This window comes from Trichoplusia ni, chromosome 5, assembly GCF_003590095.1.
Source record: "Trichoplusia ni isolate ovarian cell line Hi5 chromosome 5, tn1, whole genome shotgun sequence".
NCBI classification, from domain to species: Eukaryota; Metazoa; Arthropoda; class Insecta; order Lepidoptera; family Noctuidae; genus Trichoplusia; species Trichoplusia ni.
In genome coordinates this window covers 4,515,546-4,541,049 of record NC_039482.1, presented here as the reverse complement: position 1 = coordinate 4,541,049, position 25,504 = coordinate 4,515,546, and the positions used below count along the sequence as shown (strand labels likewise).

At 34.8% G+C, this 25,504-nt stretch overlaps 2 protein-coding genes across 3 annotated transcripts in view; both read right to left on the bottom strand.

Annotated features, from left to right (window-relative positions):
• LOC113494143 overlaps window positions 1-25,504 on the bottom strand; it is a 127,504-nt gene that overhangs the window by 4,147 nt on the left and 97,853 nt on the right. For both annotated transcript variants that reach the window (XM_026872332.1, XM_026872331.1), the window contains exons 3-4: window positions 15,544-15,681; window positions 14,916-15,052 (exon numbers count right to left, since the gene is read on the bottom strand). In XM_026872332.1, the coding sequence (XP_026728133.1) occupies window positions 14,916-15,052; window positions 15,544-15,681 (275 nt within the window). The remainder of the gene's footprint in view (window positions 1-14,915; window positions 15,053-15,543; window positions 15,682-25,504) is intronic.
• Window positions 2,162-3,568, bottom strand: LOC113494144. Its single transcript, XM_026872333.1, has one exon. The coding sequence runs from the start codon at window positions 3,473-3,475 to the stop codon at window positions 2,795-2,797; it is 681 nt and encodes a 226-aa protein (XP_026728134.1). The 5' UTR covers window positions 3,476-3,568; the 3' UTR covers window positions 2,162-2,794.

Here is a 25,504-nt window from a genome sequence, read left to right as displayed (position 1 = left end):
TAGATGATTGTATCTTAATTTAAGATTTATTTGAACCTATACGATTATTAATGTTAGATATATACTGAAAAGGACTAAGCATACAATAATTTCTCTTGAGATCAATGTTTTATTTAATGGGAAGTTATTAAAGTAAGTAGACACAAGTTTCCATTTCTCTTAAGTTGTTTCATAATTGCTGACTCCTGAGTTTCATACCGTTACACAAGACAAAAATACGTTATATTATATCTGTATATCCAAGCAGTCATGTATTATTAACAATAAATTAAATGAAACAAAACATAATTATCAGACCCAAAGACTGATATTAATGACTTTAGTGCATTACAGTTTTTGATTAAGCACACATAAGTTGTTATAACAGGGTATCACAATAATCTAACAGCAAGTTTAGACATCGGAATAACGAAACAAGAAAGTCTATTTATAACTGTACTAAATGTGACCAGCCGACAATATATTTAAATTATATTAATGACCATTAGTGATGAAATATATCATATTGGCAGAACAGGTTTTGTCTGTGCCATACAAAAAATAAGTCATGTTTTTAATCTGTGAGCACTTTAAGTGGATCTGTCATTTATTTTTTGGCGCGAGTTGACTAAATATTTCGTTTAATCGTATTCTTTTTTTATTATTAAAGAAATTAAATTAGATTCGTTTTCTCATTAATGATATTTGTAAGCATTGCTATTCAAATTACCCAATATCTAAGCCATTATTATATTGATTAAAAACAGCCGATAAGAAATACTTAATTGAATACGTACGACTATAACTAGATGGCGTTGTTCGGAAATGCTAATTTTAAATAACTTTGCAGCCGACGAAAATCCTTCTACATTTGTACATTTAGCTAAGCTTCGTTAATTATAAACAAAGCTTATGCAAAATAAGTACTTAGAACATGGTTAAAACTAGCGTGGCTTTAAAAGCACGGAACTGCACATCGCGCCGGCAGTCTTAAAGTAATATTGCGAGTGTGTGAAAGAGATGCCGCTCTACAGCATGTATAGCGCTGTCACGTTTCCACAATCATAACCAACCGTCGTTTAGTTTTGACGTTTTTTTAGTTGACAGTGCATTCTAGAAAAAAAAATCTCATTGAAAACGACTCTATAAATACTGAAACGTAAAACAAAAATGATCAAAATGCGTGCCGACTTGTAACACTGAGGGTTTCGTACAAATATGCTTATGGTTACCCACCAAATTTATGTTCGTGCCTGCCATTGCTTAACATCGATCTTTATTTTTATCATTTGTCGTTTTAGCACTATCTGAACAAAAATAAAATAAGAAATTTGTGACTATCACTGTATATAACTGTTCAGCTTGGTGATAGACAAACGTACAGAGGAGCCTTAATAGGATTCCGTTTTTGCCCTATGAGTACCTACCTTCACAACTATAAAAATGAAATCTAGCTATTAAACACCATAACACGCAACTAGTCCTATAGACAGCCCGTCCAACCGACCAGGAAAGCTTCACAAATTAATATGCTAGTCCTCAGCACTTTATTACGATCATAGCACATTCTGTGCGCATGCGCATTGCTGTCCGAATGACAATACCCACGCCACCTGTCGCCCGACCGTATGTGTATATTGTACACTTCGATCGGCACGACTGACTTGATTAAGTGTGATTTAAATGTGCATGCCTGCATAGCATAGCATGGACTGATCAGTTGAGGACTGTATCTTATACAATGGTGGAATGTATCTAAATAGGTAGTGTTAAGAGTGAAAATGATGAATTTAATTATTATTTACACAGCGCCGTCTAGTCTCAAACTAAGCGTACTATGATGAGTACTAGACAACTGATAAACATAATTATATTATATTTTAAATAAACATGCATAATATAGATGAATTGCACCCAGACAAAACAAAATACGATCGTGCATATCACACAGATTTGCCCTGGGTCGGAATCGAATCCGCGACCTCTAGACCAACAGACCATGATTAAAGATTAACTGTTGTTTACTCAATGCTATAGAGAAATATATTTATGTAGATAGGTATTTAGGAGTATCAATATGTCGTCCAAATTAAAATGGAAGGACATAAGTATCTTTAGAAAAGGTTGAATAGAAAGAGGCCATGAATCCTACAAAAACAGCATTCATTGACTTTATCATCAATAGTTTATTAAGTTAATTCAAATAATAAATAACAATAACATAAGATAACTAATTGCGAAATACAATATTAACGAAAGGAAACTCGAAAAGATATTTGTTTCTAGAAATATCAAACTTAGTTTCACATAAAGGGGTGTTACTAAGACTGACAATGTTAATGACAAACTTTGTAATGGTTTTGAATAAGATGACTCTCGGCTGTTAATTAACATTAAACGAACAATAATACCGTTTATGTGCAAGTAGGATTCGGAATCGAGAGTTTTCTAAAAATAGGCTAAGGAAAGCGGTTGGGTGTGTTATACATTCGTGGCCTATAAGTTTAAGACCCTTTCAACTGTACTTAACCACGATTTTTATTCATTCGTTAAATGCTTGTTGTAATAGCGACAACCGAAATACATCATCCGTGAACATTTTAACTACCTTGCTGTCAGGGTTCACGAGATACAGCCTGGTGACGGACAGACAGTGGAGCCTCAGAAATAAGAGTCCTATTTTCACCCATTGGGTACGCAACCCTAATAAGCAAGCTGTTTACTAGTAAACATAAACACATGCAACCACGAAAAAGGTCGTAATCTCTTTACAAAGCCCGTCTCGAATTATCCTTCCAGTCTAAATCACCCCATTTTACTGAGGTAATTGCTCATTTTCTGGCGTAGGGTCCGTATTAATAGTCATGCCCACAGAAACGGAGGTGGTTTCAGCAGTGGGCATAATACTGAATTTCCTCCTATAATCTGGCTTATCAGTTTTCCCAACGCCAATTGTCAGGAAGCGCCACCTATGCCCATACATTGCAGACTCCTTGCTCAAACGTTTCTCAGATTTCGTCGCGGCCGCCGTACTCAACCAAGTTATTAAAGCATTTTTGCCGTATTCATCTAGATCCAAGATCCCATGAGTCGATATGACGGAGCCATCAGGTTTCAGCACCATTATATGTGGAACTGAAGTAATATCGTACATGTATTTAAGAGTCACTATCAGAGGATCATTGAACATTAAGGAGAACCAGTTAGCTTGGCTGTCGAAGCTTATACACATCGCATCCTTCGTCTCATCCAAAGGAACATTGAGTACTTCAATGGGGATGTTAACGTATTTGGCGTTTTCGTAGATTTCGTAGAAGTCTTGCATGATACCGTTCCCGATTCGGTCTTTTTGTTTTAACGAGAAGTTTAGACATAATACGTCGACGTTGTTGGTTAGGAAGGAGGGTGGGACACGCTCGTAATTCTTGTTGTAAACTTTGCAGTCGTTCATCCATGCTACTGGCGGATATTTGGCTGGGTTATCTATGCTGTCCATATTTTATTTCTATAAATATATTTCGTAATTGCTTTGACCCTTCTAGCTGTGACAGTTGAGAATGACAGTTCATTTGTGGTAAAAATTTAAAAGGAAATCCAAAAAGGTTTTATTGTATATTTTCGACCAATAATATTATATCAAATCAACGAATTTTGCATAAAATACATTTTTTATGTTTTACAGAAATTACTAGACCGGTTTGAGAAATGCTTTCAGTGTTAGATATCCCATTTATCGAGGAAGGAGATAGGATATAAACCATAAAATACGTTACAAAAACGGGGAGATGCGCGCACTTTAAAACTATTAATCCGGCTTTTAAATTATTAACTTATATCTAAAGCTATTATTTATACTGGTTGTAAATTATCGATATCAGAGCTTTTTGTAGTGGCCTCTACTGTTAATAATGGTCATATAAGCTCCAAGTTTTAAAAGAACGTGATTAAATTACCTATGTACCTAACATGTGATCTTGTTATTTACCGATTTCCTATGAGGAAATGAATTAGCCATTACCATTACCTTAGTCGGACTAGGTTAATGGATTAAAAATTAGACATCTTCTAACTGAAAATCAACTTAACGACCCAGGAAATAAGGTATAATTTGCAACCAATTTAAAATTAGTATAACGGGCAGTGTGACACAGGTCGTACGTATGTGTCTGTCTTCCTTATACGGTTCAAAGTTGAGCGACACAATGGCATTGGTTAGAAACTGACATAAATATTCATCAGCGAAACTTGAAAACAATCCTTATTCCCATGACACTAAGTCCTTAATCATTCAAAATCAATATTCCCGGCCGCAAAAGAAATTTGTCGAACACGATTCAAATTTGCAAACTAATTTGCGCTTGATGAAATTAGTTTTGGTTCTTATTTCTTGGTGTTAAAGTATAAATTAGATTGTGTACAGAAAGATGAATTGCAAATTTAAATTTGTGCAGTTAGCTCGTTCGATGCACAGGGAATACAAAATAAACTATGCCAGTCGAAGTCGACGCGTTGCAATCAAAACGTGACTATAAAAACTTTGATGGAATATCAATGAATTATAAAAAGACCTTTATTGCAAATCCCACCTTACCTTATAACATTAAGGTTGAAAATTGCTTGTTGCCTTAGTTTGATCTCAATAATAGCGTAGTGATTATGAGCCAAACATCTTGTTTCATCTCTTTAGAGCCGGGAGTTAATAATCTAGCACTTTTGTTACTTTTTTAATTTTTATTTGGATCTTACGAGATGTTGCGTCGTCATTATCGTAAGGAAAAATGAACTATTTAAGTAATACTAGCTGTTGCCCGCGAGTCCGCCCACTATAAATCGAAAATGACGACACGGGAACATAAAATCGGGATGACAGCTATCCTATGTGTTAATCCTGATTATAAACTATCCGTGTACGAGGTTTTGTTCAAATCCGTTTAGTGGTTTTTGCATGAAAGAGCGTTCCTCTTTTATGCAGACATACATACAAAACTTTCGCGTTTTTATAATATAAATAGGTATTACTATATTGCAATAGAGATACTATAGATATGTTTCGTAGCCTTCGAGCAAATGCCTCAGTTTTCAGCATTGATAATCACGCTAGATCACTAAGGGTTGGCGATTACAGATTACAATATTTGGAATCCTGGTCTCCTCGCCATATTTTTCTTCTCTGTTTATCAGTGGTGTCTTAGAATGATAATGAAAGTACTAAAGTAGTAGTCTTTCTCTGGTTTTTTGGGGTTCCGCAATCAAAGGGTAAATCGGAACCTTGTAAACTAAGGCTTCACTGTCAGTTCGTCTGTTTATCTGTCTATCACTAAGCTTTATCTCACAAAAAAAACAAAATGCAGGCGAATAGAGAACCTCCTATTTTTTGACGTCGGTTGAAAATTAAGATAATAATCTTCAACAAAAATATAGTTTTACGATTTCTTGTCAATTACAATAAATATGTTATTTTGTGAGAAAAATCGTGGTTTCAAACGAAAGTCTCGATTGTTAAGTATGGGAAAGTTGTAAATTACAGTAGTTTGAAGTTTGTTAGGTAATTTACATCGTGGTTATGAGGTCAACAGATAAAACGAGTAGTGTAAGGTATTGGCTCGACCTGGAAAATAAACCTATATTTCAGTCTAGACATTGGTAGAGAGTTATGCTTAGGTAGGCATGTACTGTCGAAAGAGGCAGTTGTTTGCTTGTAAATAACAATAAAAAATGAGATTTCTAAGGGAATTCTTATTATACACAAGTACCCAGACTAAGAAAAAGCATATGAAAGATCACACTTCTGCGGGTTCCACGCGAGAATCGAACTTGCTACTCTTCGCGTTCAGTGGGTTTCGGAGTGGATACCCAAAACTAAAAAGATGTTCTAAATAAATCTTCTAAATATTCGGAAAACAAAATCAAACTCACTTTTAAAACTTTGTGAAAATCATAGCAAATTCAATGGACTCTACTGTCCGAAAATCCAAACTAATATTATAAATGCGAAAGTAACTCTGTCTGTCTGTCTTTCTGTCTGTCTGTCTGTCTTTTCTTCACGCCTAAACTACTGAACCGATTTGTGTGAAATTTGGTACAGACATAGTTTGAAACTTGAGAAAGGACATAGGATAGTTTTTATTACAAAAAATAAAAATAAAAAATAAAATTTATTACGGACATACTATATAATAGTGCCATCTATTGGTCAAATGTCGAGCTCTTCCTATGCTCCGTAGATAGATGGCGTTAATCGCGCAATGGTGTCATTACACGTGTTCGGTTCATGTTATTGTTTTAATTCATCGGAAAATCCATCAGAAAAATGTAAATAAACAGTAAAAAGGTGTAAAAAAAATAATATTAATATAATAAAAGTTTTACTACAAAGAAAATGCTCTAACGGAGTATAGATAATTCTATTAGTACTACGCGCAATGGTGTCGATCGTTACACGAGTTCGGTTCATGTTGTTTTAATTCATCGGAAAAAAGTAAATAAATAGTAAAAAGGTATGAAAAAAATAATAAAATAACATATAAAAAATATAATACTACTTTTAGTACAAAGAAAATGCCCGAACGGAGTATAGATAAATAATCCGAGTTGTCACTATGGTCGATAGATGGCGTTGGGATCGAAATAGATCGCGCTATGGTTTCGTTACACGCATTTGGTTGGGTATCGGCCGAGCGCTTCGGTACCGTCGTGGTTGGAACTCGAGAAAGGACATAGGATAGTTTTTATCTCAAAAATCCCGCGAGATCGGGAACTATGTGAGTAAAACCAAAAATCTGCCGGAAGTCACTGTTCCACGCGAACGAAGTCGCGGGCAAAAGCTAGTAATCCAATAAATTCGATACATAATTTACTTTATCTCCACGAGATGGCGTTAAACATTTCCTTATATCTGCCAATAGATGTCGCTTTCAAACATAAACACAAGAGTTAACAACAACAGCAAAGATTTTCCATTAAACTGCCAATTACCATGAAAATTGATAGTTATTCTCATGTGAACGACGCGTTATAAGTTACCAAGAAAGCCTCGAATTAACATTTTGTGCCCGTCGCATGCAAAATATGTGTCGGAACAAACGGCTCCTTGGCCATTATACAAGCATTTGCACCGTCCTTTGTTCACTTCATACAAAACTTACCTTTAACGAGAGACTTCGCGTAATAATTTTGTCATTTTCTTAGTGAATGCATTAGTCACTGGAGTTTGGAGTTGTTGTGGGCTTGACAATAGATGGCGCTGAGGTTAACGGCCTTTCCTTTGCTTCTTGCATAATTTTAAGGTATGATTTTAAAGGTTTATGGAGGCCGTCAGAAGCCTGTTCTTCAGGTAGGCAAACTTAAACTTTGTAACCGGCATACAAATAAAATAATTTCTACGATACTTTAAAAGAATAGATATGTTTGACATTCCTGTTTTAGTAACAATTTATATCTATACTAATATATAAAGCTGAAGAGTTTGTTTGTTTGAACGCGCTAATCTTAGGAACTACTGGTTCAAATTGTTTTTTTTTTTTTGTGTTGAACCATCACGCTGCGACTAATAGGAGCGAAGATACAATGGAAAATGTGGTAATAACAGTCTTCTAACCACGCGGACGAAGTCGCGAGCAACAGCTAGTGTATGATAAAAAAGCATCTCAAAATCTTACTAAGACAAGACTTCGGATTAATAATGAATATTTGCTTCACATAAAAAGGTACATCTTTAAAATATAGGTCTTGTTTATTTCGAGATAGTGCAAAAACGCCTACCCAAACAATCCTCATTTAAAATTGGGACCAACATAAGCCTGCCCTTAACTACTTAACTAATGTTAACCTATCCTCAAGGAACACAAAATAACGAAACATACTCCGTTAATTTATTTCCCGCCAATAATTAAAACTGTCCTATTAGCTGCGCGTGCGCACCATCAATCTCGCGCCGTAAGGGGTCGTGCAGTTAGCGTCCATCACTAGTATATTACAGCTCTAGTTTTATATGTTGTGTTTGAACCCTTTAATTATATGGTTAATTAAAAATGGTAATTTATCTTTGGGCGTACAGGATATCTTTACTCCGAACGCATGAAGCAATGCATGGGCATGCATGTGCCTTGTGCCATGCAAATGACCTTTAAGTATAATGTGAGCTGTCTGGCAGACGCCTTCGACCGACATACATAAAAGTATTTAAATATTTATATATGTAGGTATTTTGAAAATTAAAAATACGTCTCCCTTTTCGAATATTGGAAAAAATAATTTCTTAATAAATACTTAGTTAGTTCATTATACGACAAATAAGCGCTTGCATTAAAACAAATTTTGCAAATAAAAACAACTGGTAGCTCGTCAAATTTCTGCCTGTACCAAAAGTTTTTATAATTAAACCTATATTTCTCTTATCGATATTCTTCAGCTGTCTATCTATCACAGTTCATAAGACAAAGCCTGGTGACAGACGATACAATGCATCGGGTTGTCGCTTTTACCCTTAAGCAATTAAGGTACAAAGCCCTAAAAATCACGCACATAGGTACGATTCCCATTAAACAAACCTCTTAAAACGAAATCTCTTTTTTTGGACCGTCATCGCATAACAACCCAAATCCACAATTTTATCCCATTTAAATAGTCGTTTCTTCCATACTATCTAATTTATTCCAGCCATCTTTTATCGCACTCACCGATCCAAATCTCACCTTTTGTTTCTCATCCAATCATTGATAGATGGTAATTTGATGTAAGCAAGTACTAGTTTATACACTTAGTACAATCTCTGAAACTTCTCCAACTATTCAAAGCGATATAAATCAGTAAATAACAGGATCGCAATATCATGTCTATTACCTAAAAGTACATAAGTGTGTAATATCCTTATCTATATTTATTTATTTAAACTTTTACGTACAATTGTGGTACATAAGGCAACTATACTAATATTATAAAGAGGAAAGATTTGATTGTTTGACACGAAATTACTGGTCCGATTTGAAAAATTATTTTACTGTTGAGAACCTACATTATCCCCGCTGAACATAAGTTATAATTTTTTTCAAAAATGTTAGGGTTCCATAAGAAAATTGCGATATTGTGACCCAAGGTGTCTAAACTTATAATAATATCTTCTAACCACGCGGACGACGCGGTGACGTCGCGGGCAATTGCTAGTTTTTTTATAAATTACGCGACACGTTGGACTACTCCTAAACTACTAAACCGATTTTAATCAAATGTGCATACCGCGTGCAGATTTTGTAACTTGAAAGATAAGATAGCTTACATCTCAATTAATCGTAATATTATTTGACCATTCCCAGACTTATTAAATAAGCACAACAAATTTCTTTAAAATCAGTCAAGCCGTTTCGGAGGAGTATGGTCACTAAGAATGTGAGATAAGAGTTTTATATTTAAGAATTAAGAAAACCTGTCATTTTGTATAAAATAGTCAATCTTCTTCTTATAAAAATTATGGTTTATCAACTATCACAAGTTTTTAGTTAGCGCTACATAGCCGCTTATTTCCAGCGTGGTACAAAATCTTCTTAATAAGCTTCTGTGTATCAAAAGTAGGCAGCCAGCTATGCATGACCCTCCTATCTGTTACCTATCTAAAATTGTTCTATAGCACTCTTTAATACAGGCCATGCCCGAATGTTCTTGATCCCCGAGTGGCCAGTCTAGCGTACTATAGTAGAGGTCAGTCCAGTGTCTGGTCTCATGGAGTCTGTAACTTACATAATTAAACTTCTTATAACACACATAAACAAAACTTGCCGTGTGCGTCATTTTTCGCGAAATGTCCAGTAGGGTTGGCAAGTGAATTAATTGATTTAATTTTGTTAATTAAATATTTTTGCATAAGTATAAATAATATTTCACATTATAAAACTATTTTACACCATATTTTTGTATCCAAAAAAAATATTCTCTGTGTTTTTTTTGTCATTTATGTCATTCATTATAAATTAATCTGCAACCTAAAATGACAAAATAATTGCCCTCCTCTTTAGGTAAATTGATGAAAACTATGAAAAGCATATATTTAAAACCAATATCAATAAGGTTTTTTGATCGAAAGTGAACCAATAAAAAAACCTTTACAATAAAAAAGCCTAATAAGTACCTACTCCAAAATCATCATCAATTAATAATCTCTACCCTAAAACGTTTAAAACAAAATGGCGTACCTATACATATCCCACGATTTTCCGCGAGCTCCAATTTTAAATTCCAATTAAAGTGGCATCCTTACAACCAGCCAGTATACCGACCGACGCATATAAACGTCAGCGTTACAATATTACTGGTATTCTAAAACAATTGCCGATCACGAATATCCCATAATCAAAATAAACTCACAGACTTATTTAGTCGTCATAAAAGGCAATATTTCACGTAATATCTAAAGCGAAACCTGTTCGGGACGTCAAACAATAATTTTACTTCACCAATAAAAACTAAAAAAAACATTGGTTTTATTTTGAAATCGTGACAGCCCTATAGGAACGTCCTAGCAACGCGGTTCACCGAGGACACTGCCCCGCGACGCTTAGACTTACCAACTTTATTCTGCGTGCTATATCGACTGTAACACAGAGGCATAAGCTCTAGTTTCGTTTAACACAACTCCTTGAATACACTTGGTAGGATCTATGCATTCCATTTAAAACTATCTCGATACAAATATACTCTATGTCTCGTACATAAGGTTGGTTTTCGCTTGTGTTTCTACAGGTTAATGTCAGATCTTTACTGTCAAGATCCTGTGGCGTGTTACTATGGGTTGTCGAACAAAAATAGACAAAGAATTTAATGTTCTTTGGAGTGTAAAGAAGGTTTTCCTTTTTCGTTTTTTTTTCATGCATAATCGTAGTGTTTGCGAGAGGATGTCTTCAGGTGGAGTGCAGTCGAAGGATTTCGTATGTTTTATCGATTATCGAGTAAGTATCTATACCTATAATTTTTTGTAATATCGAGTATCGGTAAGATGTAATTTTGGTCTCATTTCTTACGAAGAAAAATTGTTTCATGTTTTTTTTTAAGTTGGGTAAATACTCAATACTAGCTATAGTTAAGACTCATAAAAAAATGGCTCATGAAATTTTTTATCGGACTTATTCTTTAAACGATGATATAAACATCGGGTATATGAGTAGGGCAGTTGCTCTTTTAAACCAGTATTTTCAGGTTATTCTCAAGGGAAAGATAGATTTGTCAAATTGTTACTGACACTGAATATTTATATTGTAGGTTTTATCTACGCATCAACCGAAAATAGGCAGACATAAAAAGCAAAAGTCGCCATGGAACTTATTTCAGGCATGGGGCTGAAAATCGATTATCAAATTTAGCAAAAGAATAAAGTAATACAATACAAAAACGCTAAGATATATTTCTGAGATACAAAACTTGTACAAAATTTTGATATGTAGTAAACTATATAAGTGATATGAAACAAAAAAACATCGTCTAATCGACCAATATAAAAATACAGTCAATATGAAAACCTCTCCCCTTTTTAAGTCGGTTAAAACATAAAGCAAACGTAATTGAATTTGGAATGTTTGTATGCGTACCATCCATTGACAGATTTCTTGGTAGTCCCATTAATGTGGATCTCACATAGCTTTATAAGGTGAACTATTTAACAATGCAACGAGTTTATTCATAATGTATGCAATCTTATATTGTTAAATAGTTTAAAGTTATTGGAAGAAAGTATTGAAAAGGAATAAATAATTTTTGAAACTGGTTTGGAGAGTATTGGTTTCTTTTTCACTTTTTTTTTATTTAGCCTATTGTGTCCCACTGCTGGGCAAAAGCCTCCCCCAATCATTCCACGATTCACTATTCTGGGATTCATGGAACCAGCTTCAAGTGAAAAAAGCGATTCATGAAACCGCTTTTTTCACTTGAAGATGAAAAATTAAATTTTCCTTTAAAGTTGAATGACAATTTGTTTTCATTCTGCCCATTCAATAACACAAACCTTATTGCTTATAAGGTTTGTTTTATAATATTTCTTGAAGAACAAAACTGTAATAAACTTGATGAAATTTATATTGGACAAAAATAAAGCCTTTGCACGTTAAAAAACAGTGCATCTAGTCAGAAATTCTAAGGTGACAAACATAAAAAAACAAAGTACCAACGAATCGAAAACCCCCTCCTATTTAAAATGGGTTTATAAAGTATACGTTTATGATGAAAACTGAATCAATCAAGAAATTTAGAAAACAATGCACAGGCCAACTCATATCCTTAAGAGTTTTCTTCCAGCAAAATTTGCCAGTGAGTAGTTGACAGCAAAGAAAAGATGAATGTAAATCGCTAATCGACAAAATTGTACTTGAATTCAAAAGATAAATGCCTGAAATTCGCGTAAATCTTCAGGGTATTTTCATACTAATCTAATCCGTTCTCAAAACCCCTATTTACACCTTTCCAAAACCAATCTATTATCCCTTAATAACAACTGCAAATCGACCTCACAGTTCACAATCTCATCAAGCAACCACGGGTCTCGTTCTCGAAAAATAATCGCCTACATAATTATAAACGACAAGACTGAATCATCAATCTGTTGCGAACTATTAATCGTGTACTTGTCGAGAACCCTTAGTAGGGGCTTATATTTCTTTTTGTGCTTATAGACTTGATTAATAGACATTAGCAGATATAAAGTACTTGGGATACTATGTATGGAGAGTACGGTTGGGGGGTGGTGCAAGTGAAAGGAGGTTGTGTGTTTTTGTGTAGAGATTTTTAAAATCTTTGCCAAGGGAAGATATTTTGGCTGCTGTAGCCATGTGAAATATTGCCGCACCCTATTTGCTGATAAGTTTTTATAATTAGATTACATATAAAAATGTACAAGCAAAACTTATGATTATGATACATGGACAAGTTTTTGAGGTTTTATACACTACATGAGTTCACACACAAAACGACGCGAGAATCTTAATGAATGCCTCCAGTTAAAAATGAAGGGTAGCTTTAACCCAACCCTGCTAGGCAAAACTTGTGAACAGAATACTTATTTTTGTCAACAGCAATATTTTTCTATTGATGCCAAAAAACACCAGTGACATTTTTTCTAGAAACATGGTCCTTCTCTCTTCAGATGATAGGACGGTAGTGCGACACGACCGGAGGATCGACCCACATTTTGCTTCCCTTCAAAAATGTATTCCTGTATAGATATGAAGGCAACAATTCCTTACAATTGCCATCTCCTTGGTCGGTCAAAGTTTTTAAACCCCGCCATCGCTTATGCCTTGCAGTGCACGATTCATTACGCCGGCAGACTATAAAATCGTTGCAGCATTCTGTCCATCTATTCCATAAGACAGACGGCCTTAAATCCCAAGTTAAGTATTATCGTATTGTTTGCTAATTATATTTTGTCACAAATTGTATTGGGACATATATCTTTATTAAATGTTGTAAATAAGTCTTTGGTATGTGATCGTTGATTGGGATGGATCGGTTTTTGTGTTTTGAGTCTGTTTATTATAATACTAGTCTATTTCAAGCTTCCACGTCCCAGTGCTGGGTACAAGCATCTTCTAATATAGGGAAGGGTTGTGCATTGATCACCACGCTAGCTAACTGCGCGTTGGCGATTTCAGATTTCAAGATTTTCAATCCAGATTTCCTTAGGATGTTGTACTGACTTAGAGTAATTAGAAACAGTACATATAACTTTGAAAAGTCACATTCTTACTATTTAGGTCGAACCTGCACTTCGTGTAACTAATAAGTAATTTAGTTTAACTTTTGATTTTGTTCTCCACCAAAACATTTTATTATCTAAAGTAATACTTCTGAATATCTAATTCTTGACAATTTCTAATTTTACGAAAGTAGTTTTATTTTGATATGTAAGCAATTTGAAGAATTCATAGTCATTTTAATTTAGATGCCAGTAGGTCCTAACATTTAATAGTATTTTTTCAGCGAAACAATTACGCAACGAAAGTAGCTCTACCAAGAAAAAAACCAACCCTGCTCCTTATATGACGTCAGAATAGTAATAGTGAATAGGCCATTAAAGAAGCAACGCCATCTAGTGACATTTACTACAAACAATTGCACATTAATCCAATTAAAGGACAATGATCTCAAAAGCTACTGTAGACACCCAACCACGACTGAAAAAACGACTGTTGCGATCGTGGAAGCGGGATAGAGCACTATACCTTATATAGCGCTGTCTCTGTCCCACAACAGGAGATACAGCGGTGGTGAGTGGTAGGTCTTGTCCTTAATACAATCGTTTATCAAACTGTATCTGATTATGCTCTACCTAATTTGCTTCATTCAATGGGTTACATAGATATATTATAGAGCATGTTTGTGGACAGATTTATAAAGAACACGTTTGTACTGTGTAGATTGTTACTGTGGTTGATTTTTATTACATAAATATTAAGTGGTTTAGGGAGTAAATGAGTTTTTTATGTAGTTTCTATGCAGGAAAAATCATCATCGACATACTGTCTACGTTTTAAGGAGATACCATCATTATAGTTCTGAGGGCTAATCTTTGTCTAAGGTTAGACCCTTAAATTCTTTTCGTAAATTGAATCTACCTTGTAGAAATAAGAATAATTTCAAAAGGGATTCCACAAGTTAGTCTACACTATACATTCCCTCCACCAAGTGAGCGGGTGTCCATAAGGACCCCCCACCCCTTACCAAAAAAAGGGGTCCCTCAAGTTGCAGTATAACAACAAGACTCTATAAAACATTCAGCTTATTGAAATACCTACCTAGATTCTATACAAATAAAGTTCTAATTTCTATAAATCTATAAATACCCAATCAATACTCAATAACTTATTGCGTTCCATAATGAAGGTCTTAAAAATATAATAATGCAGAACCATTACGGACCCTGTCGACATGATATCGATATAAAATAGTGTTGTACTCACGTTCCCCTGCGGATCGATGAGCTGTGCGTATTTGGGCGCCTTCGCTTTGCTCCCATCGGCGAACACGCCAGCGAGACGCAGCGGCGTGCCGGGCCGAGCCGCCGCGCGCTCGTACTGCGCGCCGACACGACCGCTCTCTGAGGAAGTAGGGGGCTTAGGTTATATAGAGGTAGTATCGGAACAATATTAATTCATGTGAAAATGATTTATAATAGCATGGTGCTGAAAATGGGTAAAAAAAAGGTAAAATTTTGGTTTTTAAAATTCTTAACGCGTGCAAAGATGCACTTGACAGCACGGTTAGCTCAGTAGTCGAGGTCGCCAAGCCAAGCCTACTGAGCGCGATGTGTCGCGGTTTCGATCCCCACTTAGGACAAGCATTTGTGAGATCCACGAATGCCTGTCCTGAGTCTGAATATTTGTGTCGCGGTGTCGCTATCATTTTCTTTTGTTTTCTTAAGTTATGGTTTACGCCTAAATGTTAGCCCGAGAAGTTTTTTTCGAAATATGTCTTCCTTTCCCTTCTTAAAGTAAACACAGGATCTTTCTAACGGATTAATTTATAAACTATTTTCAGTACTCGTCATTATTGTAATGAAAATATTAGAGAAAACGGATTAATACTGACCGGAGGCCGGGCGCGCTCGGTACGCGGAGATAGCACGAGGTGACACGAGGGCGAAAGCTCGCGCCCTCAGCAGCGAAGCGATGGAACCTCGCGCCGACGCCAGCGCTCCCCCGCGGCAGCCGCACGCTGAAAACCAACCTGAAACAACATAAATACCTGTTAATATTTGAGTAAGCCAGTCTTTTTTGACGACTAACCTGTTGGTCTAGTGGTTAGTGACCCTGACTGCTATACCAGGGGTCGTAGGTTCGATTCCCACTCTGGACGAATGTTTGTGTGATGAGCACCATCTATTTTGGGTCTGGGTGTAATTTTTTGTATAATATTAAATTAATGTAATACTCATAATACAAGCTTTGCTTAGTTTAAGTATAGATGGCGTTGTGTGAAATTTGTAAAATATTATAGAAGGTTTCGACATTTAAATTTAATTTTGTAGGTCTGACGTATTATCTAATTATAAAAAATATGTAATCTTGAAATTTAGATTTTTTTTTTGTTTTATTAATTTCCTCAACTTCCCAACAGATGGCAAAGGTGTTGCAATTATAATTTTCTAGTGTTATAATTTATCCGCGAGTAATAAACTCAATGGCTATTACATAATAAAGAACATAATAGCACAAAACGGTTTAGAATAATAACGTTTTAAAATGTATTACATAACTTTTATTTGTTCTTCCTACTATCCTTGTGTTAAATAATACTAGTTTATTTCTTCCCATGCCCACTCTTCACCAAAAAAAAACCAATGAACTAACTTTATTTATAAATTCGAAACCTATTGATTCATTAGTGAGGGCAGTTAAAAGAGCAAGGTATATAAATAGAGCATTGTACGTTGAAACTGTAATTATCTCTTACAAATTACGCGAAATGACTGGCAGCTGTACTCCACATTCTTTTTCTTAAAACTGGTATAAAGAAAAGGTAAAACCATTTTACGATGTACGCGAGAGAGGTTAGGGTTGTCACTAACACATTTTATCAGGTATATTTTTTATTAAGCTGTAACTTGCTCGTTTTTTTCGTATTTGATGACAAATTTTTTATTGCCTTAGATGTCATAACAAGTCGTTTATGAATCGGAAACAGCGAATGGATGGAGCCACCATGGTTTGCCTAGGAAGGAACTAGTTTCATATATCCCAAGATAGATAATCGTGGGAGGATTAGGGGAGGCCTTTGAACAGCAGTGGGAAATAGTAAGCTAGATAATTTTATTACATGAAAAGAAATGTATATGTATTTTCCTGCCGACATCTTATTTGAAAATGACAAGTCTCTGTGTAATGAAGTTTAAGAAAACATCAATAGCCGAGATGCTTGTAAACGTTAAAAAAGTTCATCACAATTAATCACGAGTGCCAACCCTACCGTACCCAAACTGACCGTGACTCCTTGGCGACGAAAAAAGGAACAACTACGAAATGTCACGCGAAGTCATTAACACGTAACCCTTGTAATGCTGACGTAATTAGACTCTGTAAGGTATTAACCCTACGGATGCTTGCTTTTGTAAGTTATCTACGTATTTTTAAAGACTATTGGTCAAAGTTTTATTATTATTCGTGGATTTTTTTTCTGTGTTTAGGTGTCTGAAACTTCAGGGTTTTGGAGAAATAAAATCCGATTTCCCTATCGGTAGGTATAGTATATTTATTGCTAATAAATACTTATTTTATGTTATCAAGTATTAAGCTTTTCCATAGAGCACAAGCATTTGTGCATTAAGTTTAACTAAACTTAATTATTATACTTTCTAGTTTACTCGCGGCCATAACATTATCATAAAATTTAATCGAAAAAAAAATAAGAGCTAAAAAACATTTCAAAAGTTTTCAAATAAGTACTCACTAAAACAAAACCCCTTGTTTCATAGCAAAGCGTTGACAAAACAAAACAATAGCGAATACTATAGACGTAAAGAAAACCTACAATGACTTTAAAAAACTTTAAAAGCAATTGTGCACTTGTGGGAGCGAGATAGCACTATACACGGCGTATAGCTTCATCTCGCTTCCTCTATACAGTTTTACTTTAAGAAGTTGAGTTGGTAGTTCTGGTGTAAGGTTGGGGTCCGACTGTTCGCGATAAGCGGTCATAACTCGGTTGTTAGCCGCGGCCTTACAAAAACACCCTGACATGAGAACCACTCTCACTTGTGGAGAGTTAACAAGGTTTAGACGGTGCAAAAAGAAAAAAATGTAAGAGTAATTCATGTTTAACAGTTTGAAAGATATTTTTTTCTTGTATGTTAAATAATAAAGATATGAAACTTTTTTGTATTTTTTAGCAAAAAGCTAAAAGTTTTTATTAATTATATATTTTTTTGCAAAAAAAAAGAAAAAGAAAATAAAATAAGATTACTTTTCAGCGAACAAAAATATAAACATGCGTTGTATTGAATATTTTATTACTAACAAGTAAAGCTTAGGTAAAAACTAATTAAAATATAAATAACCAGACATTAAAATCTATATTTAAATTACTTTTTATGATACCTATATAATTGGAGTCCAGTTAATATTATTATACCTATAGTATAAAAATAAATCTATATTTTTATTCCATAAGATCTTAGATACTACCCGTCTTTACTTAATTGGTTTCTTGTAGTATCGATTAATTAGAGATATCATGAGATATCCTCATTAACTGAGAGACTAATTCTTTGATGAATGATAGTGAACTGCCGCGGATTTTATTGCTTTATATGTGAATATTTTTATAGAATCTTATTTAAGAAACCTTTTTATAATTAAAAAACACAGACTTCAGAACAGGCCATCACTTGAAAGAAGAAAATAAAATTGAATATAGAATAAAATAGTATTGCCTGAAATCAGTGTCAAACCTGATTTTCATAGAGGATATAACGCTGAGTGTATTATTTAAAGTTTTTGGCCTTTGGGGGTTTCATATTAAAATACATATAACAACTAGGTATAGACCAAATAATTATAATTTTTCAAATAGATTAGTCCCATCATTGAAAGTTGCATAATCGAGTAAGTACTGAGTAAGTACTCCTCAACTGCTTATCAAATTAAGTAATTAAATTGTTTATCCATATCTTGTGTTGAACCAAACTTGCTTTTCAAACCAAAAGCTATAAAATGAAAATGTAATAACAATAAAATAAACCCAAGATTTTATCTCCAAATAAATTAAATAAGACATTAATCATGTCACAATTCTCCTAGCTTTATTCATTATTAACAGGTTAATAAATAAATAATAAAAATATGCAATAAATACCGCGTCTAAACCCTTCAAGGGTCTATGGAGGATCGTTCACCGTTTTATGGGCAATTTTTATGGTAAAAAAAGTATGAGCGAGGGCCGGGCGAACGTCCTTCTGCCAAGGTCGACCGCTTCCATGGCCCTTAAGGTGATATAGTTAAAAGAAATTGTGGAAAGTATTGTTTCAAAGGGATAAAGGGTTTGTGTAGGTAGCATGGGTATAGGTATGTGTGTGTGCGTGGAGTGTTTGTGTGGGTATAATGTGTTATTGAAATGGAAGGAGTTTAGAAGAACTTTGATGCTTATTTTTAAGAAATGGCGCGTAAAACCGTGAAAGTTAGATTGTTATAATTTGCATTAATGGTGATGATGTACTTTGGCGCTATAACAAAATATAGTAAAAATAAGAACTTGTCATTAAGTAAAGTCTTTTACGGTCATAAACTTGATAGGTGACTCTTTCATTTTAGTTTTTTTTCTTAAGCCTTTTACAGGACTCTCAAGCAGTTTTTAGCTGTTACTTCTATTAAAGCATCTGTTTACTAGACAGTCTGAATCTTAGACATAAAGAATTGAAATGCTTTTATATAAAACTAGCTGTTGCCCGCGACTTCGTCCGCGTGGTTAGAAGAAATTGCGACTATAACTTGAGATTTAAACTATCCCATCTCTCAAGTTGGATCGAACTGCACATGGTGTGCGAATTTTATTATAATCGGTTAAGTGGTTTAGGAGTCCACTGAGGACAAACATTGTGACACGAGATTTATATATATTAAGATTTGAATGAGAAAGCGATCAAGGAAAATTATAACAGGAAACTTGTTTTTATTTTAATAAAAACATTACACCTTGAAGTAGGCGAGTAAAAAGTTAAGAATCAATTGCAATCTCGAGTGATCATCGTATAGAACAAGTATTTGTGGAATCCACGAATGCTTGTCCTGAGTTTGGGTGTCTTGTGACTGTAAGTTGAGTGTTAAAGAAAGCCTCTGCGACACAAAACCTTATTGGTATATATGAGTATTGAGTTAAGTTGAAGTTACCTTTTAGAAGAAAATCAATATCACTCAAATCAATCAATATCCATACTAAAAAAATGTAAGTCATGCCCTGATTAGACAAGGCAGTATTGACTAAATCTATACTGATATATAAAGCTGAAGAGTTTGTTTGTTTCTTTTAATCTCAGAAACTACTGCTTCGAATTGAAAAATTTTGTTTTGAATAGACCATTTATCAAGGAAGGCTATAGGCTATATAACATCACGCTGCGACTAACAGGACCGAAGATACATATGAAAGTGTGGAAAAAACAGGGAAAATTCTAACCACGTGGACGAAGTCGCGGGCAACAGCTAGTTTCTAATAAAACTAGTTCTTAATCTTACTAATTTTATTAAAAGACTAGCTGTTGCCCGCGACTTCGTCCCCGTGGGTAGAAGATATAAGTTATGATTTAGGTATACCTACCTGCCCGGTTTTTTTCACATTTTCCATTATATCTTAGCTCCTATTAGTCGCAGCGTGATGGTTTATAGCCTAAAGCCTTCCTCGATAAATGGTCTATTCAACACAAAAGAATTTTTCAATTTGGACCAGTAGATCCTGAGATTAGCGCGTTCAAACAAACAAACAAACAAACAAACAAACAAACAAACAAACTCTTCAGCTTTATATATTAGTATAGAAGTATAGATTAATAGAAGTTTATTACTCTTTCATGCAAAAACTACATATTTTCATGATATTTGGCACAGACACAGATTGTAGCTTTGAATATCCGACCTTTAAAAAAAATTTGTTCACAACAGCTTTACCGACATCCACGAGAACGAATTAGAGGGCTAGTATATATTATAGCATATACAGTATCAGACCTTCATCAAAAGCAAATACAAACTGAACTTAATTAACTAACAAACAGTAAATAGCACAACAATGCTAGCTCTTATCACCGAATTCCTAAACTAGATATCCCGCTCCGAGGTCAATAACCTGCTTTACTTCAGATCGTCGATAACTGCTTATCTCTTAAACCTGTACCACGAAATCTGAAACCAAGACTGCAGTGTTCGTGCAAACGAGATGCCACGCTGCGTTTTGTAGAGCGCTGTCCCGTTTTCTCAGCGATAACGGTTATTTTTTGAGATATCGTGGTACAGGTATTTTCTCGGCGACATGACAGGAACTCAGCTGATCCATTCGGCAGATAACTGCACTTTGATTTTGTTACGTTTCAGAGGGATTTGTCTCGTGCATTATTTAGTAGGGTATTGTTTTGTATTCGACCTATTTTAATAGCATTTGATTTAAGTATTTCAAAGTTGTGTATCTTTGATTGTGAGATATGAAACCTCTTTGTTTAGATAAGTATTTATTCTAGTTTGTGATTTATTCTCTCTTTATGATAGTCCAGCTATTTATTATTAGGTGGGTTTAGGAGTTGAAACATTTTTAAACGAATGCTTAATATGAAGTCATGTTTACGAAAAAAAAAAATATGTAAAGTACTAATATTATCAGACGGGGACTAACTAGGACTGTTTGTCTTTTGAAAGCAGATTTATGGCTAAAATGCTGGACCTATTTTGGCAAGGTGTTCACAAAATTACTTGGAGTGCTAGCAGACATCATGAATTTCCGCATTAAGTACTTTAGGGAGCGATTATCAACATCCGCGCGGTCGAAGTCGCAGGCAAAAACTAGTCATGTATGTTAATGTATGTGTCATATAATTGTTATAACTAGGAAACCAGTTAAGCACAACTTTATATGACTACGTGATAATTTATTTCCTTATATTTTGTATTTAAATAGGTACAAACCACGCGATGTTGTTATTATTGCATCATTCGCTAAAGTTTAAGAGATCAATGGCTTTGGGTAACCTTAAATATATTATAAATAAATAAAATAATAACGTGTTTTTATTTACACCTCTAAACTACTATTAATATAGTAACTATTATATAAAGGTAGAGTTTTGTTTTTGATGTGAGAGGAGATCTTTAGAACACTATTCAAAATGTTTGGTCCTCGAGTCGAAAGTCGATTTTGAATAGCCAATTTAACCTCTTAAAACAACAAATTGCTTTTTTAATAGTTATGGGCACTTGATTGTATACTGTATTGTAATTTTAATGACTACTTCAGTAAATAAATGCGGACAACATCACATACATTGTTCTGAACCCAAAGTAAGTTGCTAAAGCACTTCTGTTATGGAATTCAGATACAACGAAGGTACCACAAACACCCAGACCCGAGACAATGTATAAATGTGAATTTTTACATTGACCCGACCGGGGATCGGCCCCGGGACCACAGAGATAGCGACACCTTGAACTTGGTGCGTACGACTCTCGACCACAGAGGTTGTCAAGAGAAACTAGTAAATTTTTGGATTGCATATATTTAAGAGGGAAAAAGAAATCGTCCTTCTATATATTTATGTAGTTTGAAGACTATATTAATAGAAATATGACATAAAAGTCCAAGATATGCGTTACATAACGTTTACCTAAGCCGTGCTCGTCCGGTCGCCCACATTGACCTAACATAAGCAGTTCTGCTAACAAAACCAGGGACCGGACAACCCCACTTTAGAGTTAAGCCGTTTGACAAGGTAACCCGTACACGGGGTAACTCATATCGCAGTGTTACCTTTTGTTCGAGTTACATCCTCGAAACCCAGCGAAATGGTTAACACCTTCATTATGGTAACCACGTGAAGGGGTTAACCCCTTCAATAACTTAACCCTTTGAAGTGGTTACCTTCACGAAAGGCTTTTATTCGTGTTACCCTGAATTACCCACAAAACTTGAGCTGCATACTTGCACCCTAGCGGCCCCTCATTGCTTTACTAAGACTAAAGCTGATTTTCTTGTATCGCCGACGCGTCGCGCCGCGACTCGCGCCTCTCGGACAAACTACCTACGCGCGAAACGTCATATAGGTAACTAGCTGTTGCCCGCGACTTCGTCCGCGTGGTTAGAAGATATAAGTTAGGAATTTTTGAACGAAAGCCCTCGAAGATTAATATTTTTCCCCGTATTTGCCACATTTTCCATTAAATCTTCGCTCCTATTAGTTGCAGCGTAATTTTATATACCTAAACCTTCCTCAATTATTGGTATATTGAACACAAAATGAGATCAAAATTTTAGGTGAAATTATTTATAATAATTTAAAAAAAAATCGAATACAAGTTTTTTTCATTCTTTGCATTTTCTGAGAAGATTTGACGGGTGAATTTTCGATTGAAAATTAGAGTGTTTTTTTATATTAATTCAAAATAAGGTGAAAAAATAAATATTTTTAATCAAATAAATTACAGCGTATTTGGGACACAAAAAAGTAAGTTTTCACCAAATTTCCTTACAAAAATAAATTTTTATAAAAGATAAAAATAAAAAACCACAATCTTGGTTTTTTAGATTTTTCACATAAATTTTGAGGTTATGTGAAAAAAATGTAAACACAAAAGTTTTAGATCTTTTTCTTTTAGAACTTTGCCATTTGACTTTTTTCGATACGAATTTTAGTTTTGCCGGAAATCGATAAAAACCGTTTTTTACTCTTCAAACGTCACTCCCACCCCCTTCCCGACCTCAGATCACCCGTAAATTATTTTTCCGTTCATTTTTATAATATTCCCCTCCTTTTCTAATGGGTTTCATCCTACTATTTTTTTTTTGGTTTTAAAAATTATCGACCCTGGTCTACAAGTATAGACACGAAAAATATATATCACAACGTTTGAAAAGTGCGACAAGCAAAATTAAACTGTAAGATCATATCCACAATGATTTTTATTCCATGTTTACAAGTCGCTCGGTAAATGCAACAATGGCGCCGCTGGGCGGTAAGATGTCACGTGCGCTCGTGGTTATACTATTTTCAAACTAATGTCTATGATAAAGAGTGCATATTGCATTGTCTTAGGTTGGAGTGGGTTACCCTGTTACAGTGTTACAGGGTAGTAAAGGGTAACCTGTTCGGAACAGGGTTACAGTAATCCGTTCGAAGGTGTAACATATGTCATAGGGTTTTTTCTTGAAGCGCTTAAAAAAACCCCTTCAAAAACCCTTTCAATGAGTATCCGGCCGGTCCCTGAACAAAACAGATTGAGAAACATCGATTGTTGTTGTTTACTTTGAATTTTTGGAATATACGGGGAGATATTGTGTGTGCAAGCAGAAGATTTGAGCGTTTTTTTTTCTGTTAATGTGGCAATCTACAACGGTACAATTTTTGAATTGTAAAAATGTACTAAAATGACGGGACAAAGTCGTTTCAGGAACTTTAGGCGTCGAAAAGGTTGACGTTAGCAGATATTTGACGTATTTTGCTCGATTTTTGTTCGATTTTCTAATTAACTTAGCTTGGAAAAATACGTTTAAAAAAGGATGTATGCTATTAGTACAGGTACATCTAGTACACACAGTTTAAGATTAGTGTAATCCTAAAAACCTTTCAAAATTCTTTTCTTACTAATAAGCTTCATCATATCGAGAGAAAATCAAAATAAACGCCGGGAACACGTCAAAAATATCTTCCCTTATGTTTTCAAACTTCAAATAAGTGGAAGCGCATCGATAGTGCATCACACCGAACGTGATTGTACTTACACATATACGTTTAGCACTCGAGTGTACGCGGGATCCGTTCATTGATAAACACGCTTTTGTTGACAGATGTATGTTGCCCAATAGTGGACATAGTGGACACTAGTATTACGGGAAATGGAAACCTGATGTGTGGAATCTTATGAGACCTTCTACGCTCCCTTTTGTTTTACAATCCGTCGTTGCTTAATAGACTTTTAAGTTTGTATATCTGTATGTATAGTATATCTGTTTGCTACGTCTTATATTTTAAACGTCTTAATTACATTTTAAATGATTTTAATAGAACCATACAGGCTAGTTACTCTAATTCAAAAGGAAGAAATTAGATTCAAATGGAGAGCTGATCATATTTAGGGTACCTACACGTATATGTAAGAGGCTAATTGCGGATAAATGCGACTTGATTATAATTGGAAAATAATCATAATTATTGTTAAAATTGCAACTCCTGTAAGCCAATATCTACGATGAAATCTACAAGTATCGAAAAAATTATCAATATGTCACGACATATTGACCAGAAAGGAGGTTTAATACAAATAAGATTCCACTTCCCTCTACCACAGAAATTTGTTATAAAATAAACTAATACCTACTTAAACACAACAGCAATAGAGTTGAATATACATTCAACACTACACAACAACCTAAAACAAGCCCATTGTCCCAAAAACTCACAGACATCCAACAACTTTATCTCAGATCTACAGCATACATCTCGCAAGGCCAGGCCAGGCAACACCAGGCCTAGCCTTTGCAATCTCAACATGGGTATGACGACAATAAATAAGTATTACACAACAACGCCCACAGGTCACACTGGTGATATTAATTTGCATGGCCCGAACCGGGAAGCATACTTATCAATACCTAGACCGAACATCAGAGCTTTCTCAAATCCAAATACAATGAAAATTCAACTTTACAATCAGATTTCATAAGGTTGAAAGTACGTTGAAGGGTGAGCGAATATTTGAGTACATAATTCTCGTGAAATGGAATGAAAACCAGCCTGTTATGCTGGCCGTACGCCTAATATCGGTCTGAACAGATAAAGGGAAGCCTGCTTTTGTGCTACCTA

What these genes read in the sequence shown, in the direction of transcription:
- LOC113494144 (XM_026872333.1), bottom strand. Translation starts at nt 3,475, where the DNA reads ATGGACAGCATAGATAACCCAGCCAAATATCCGCCAGTAGCATGGATG.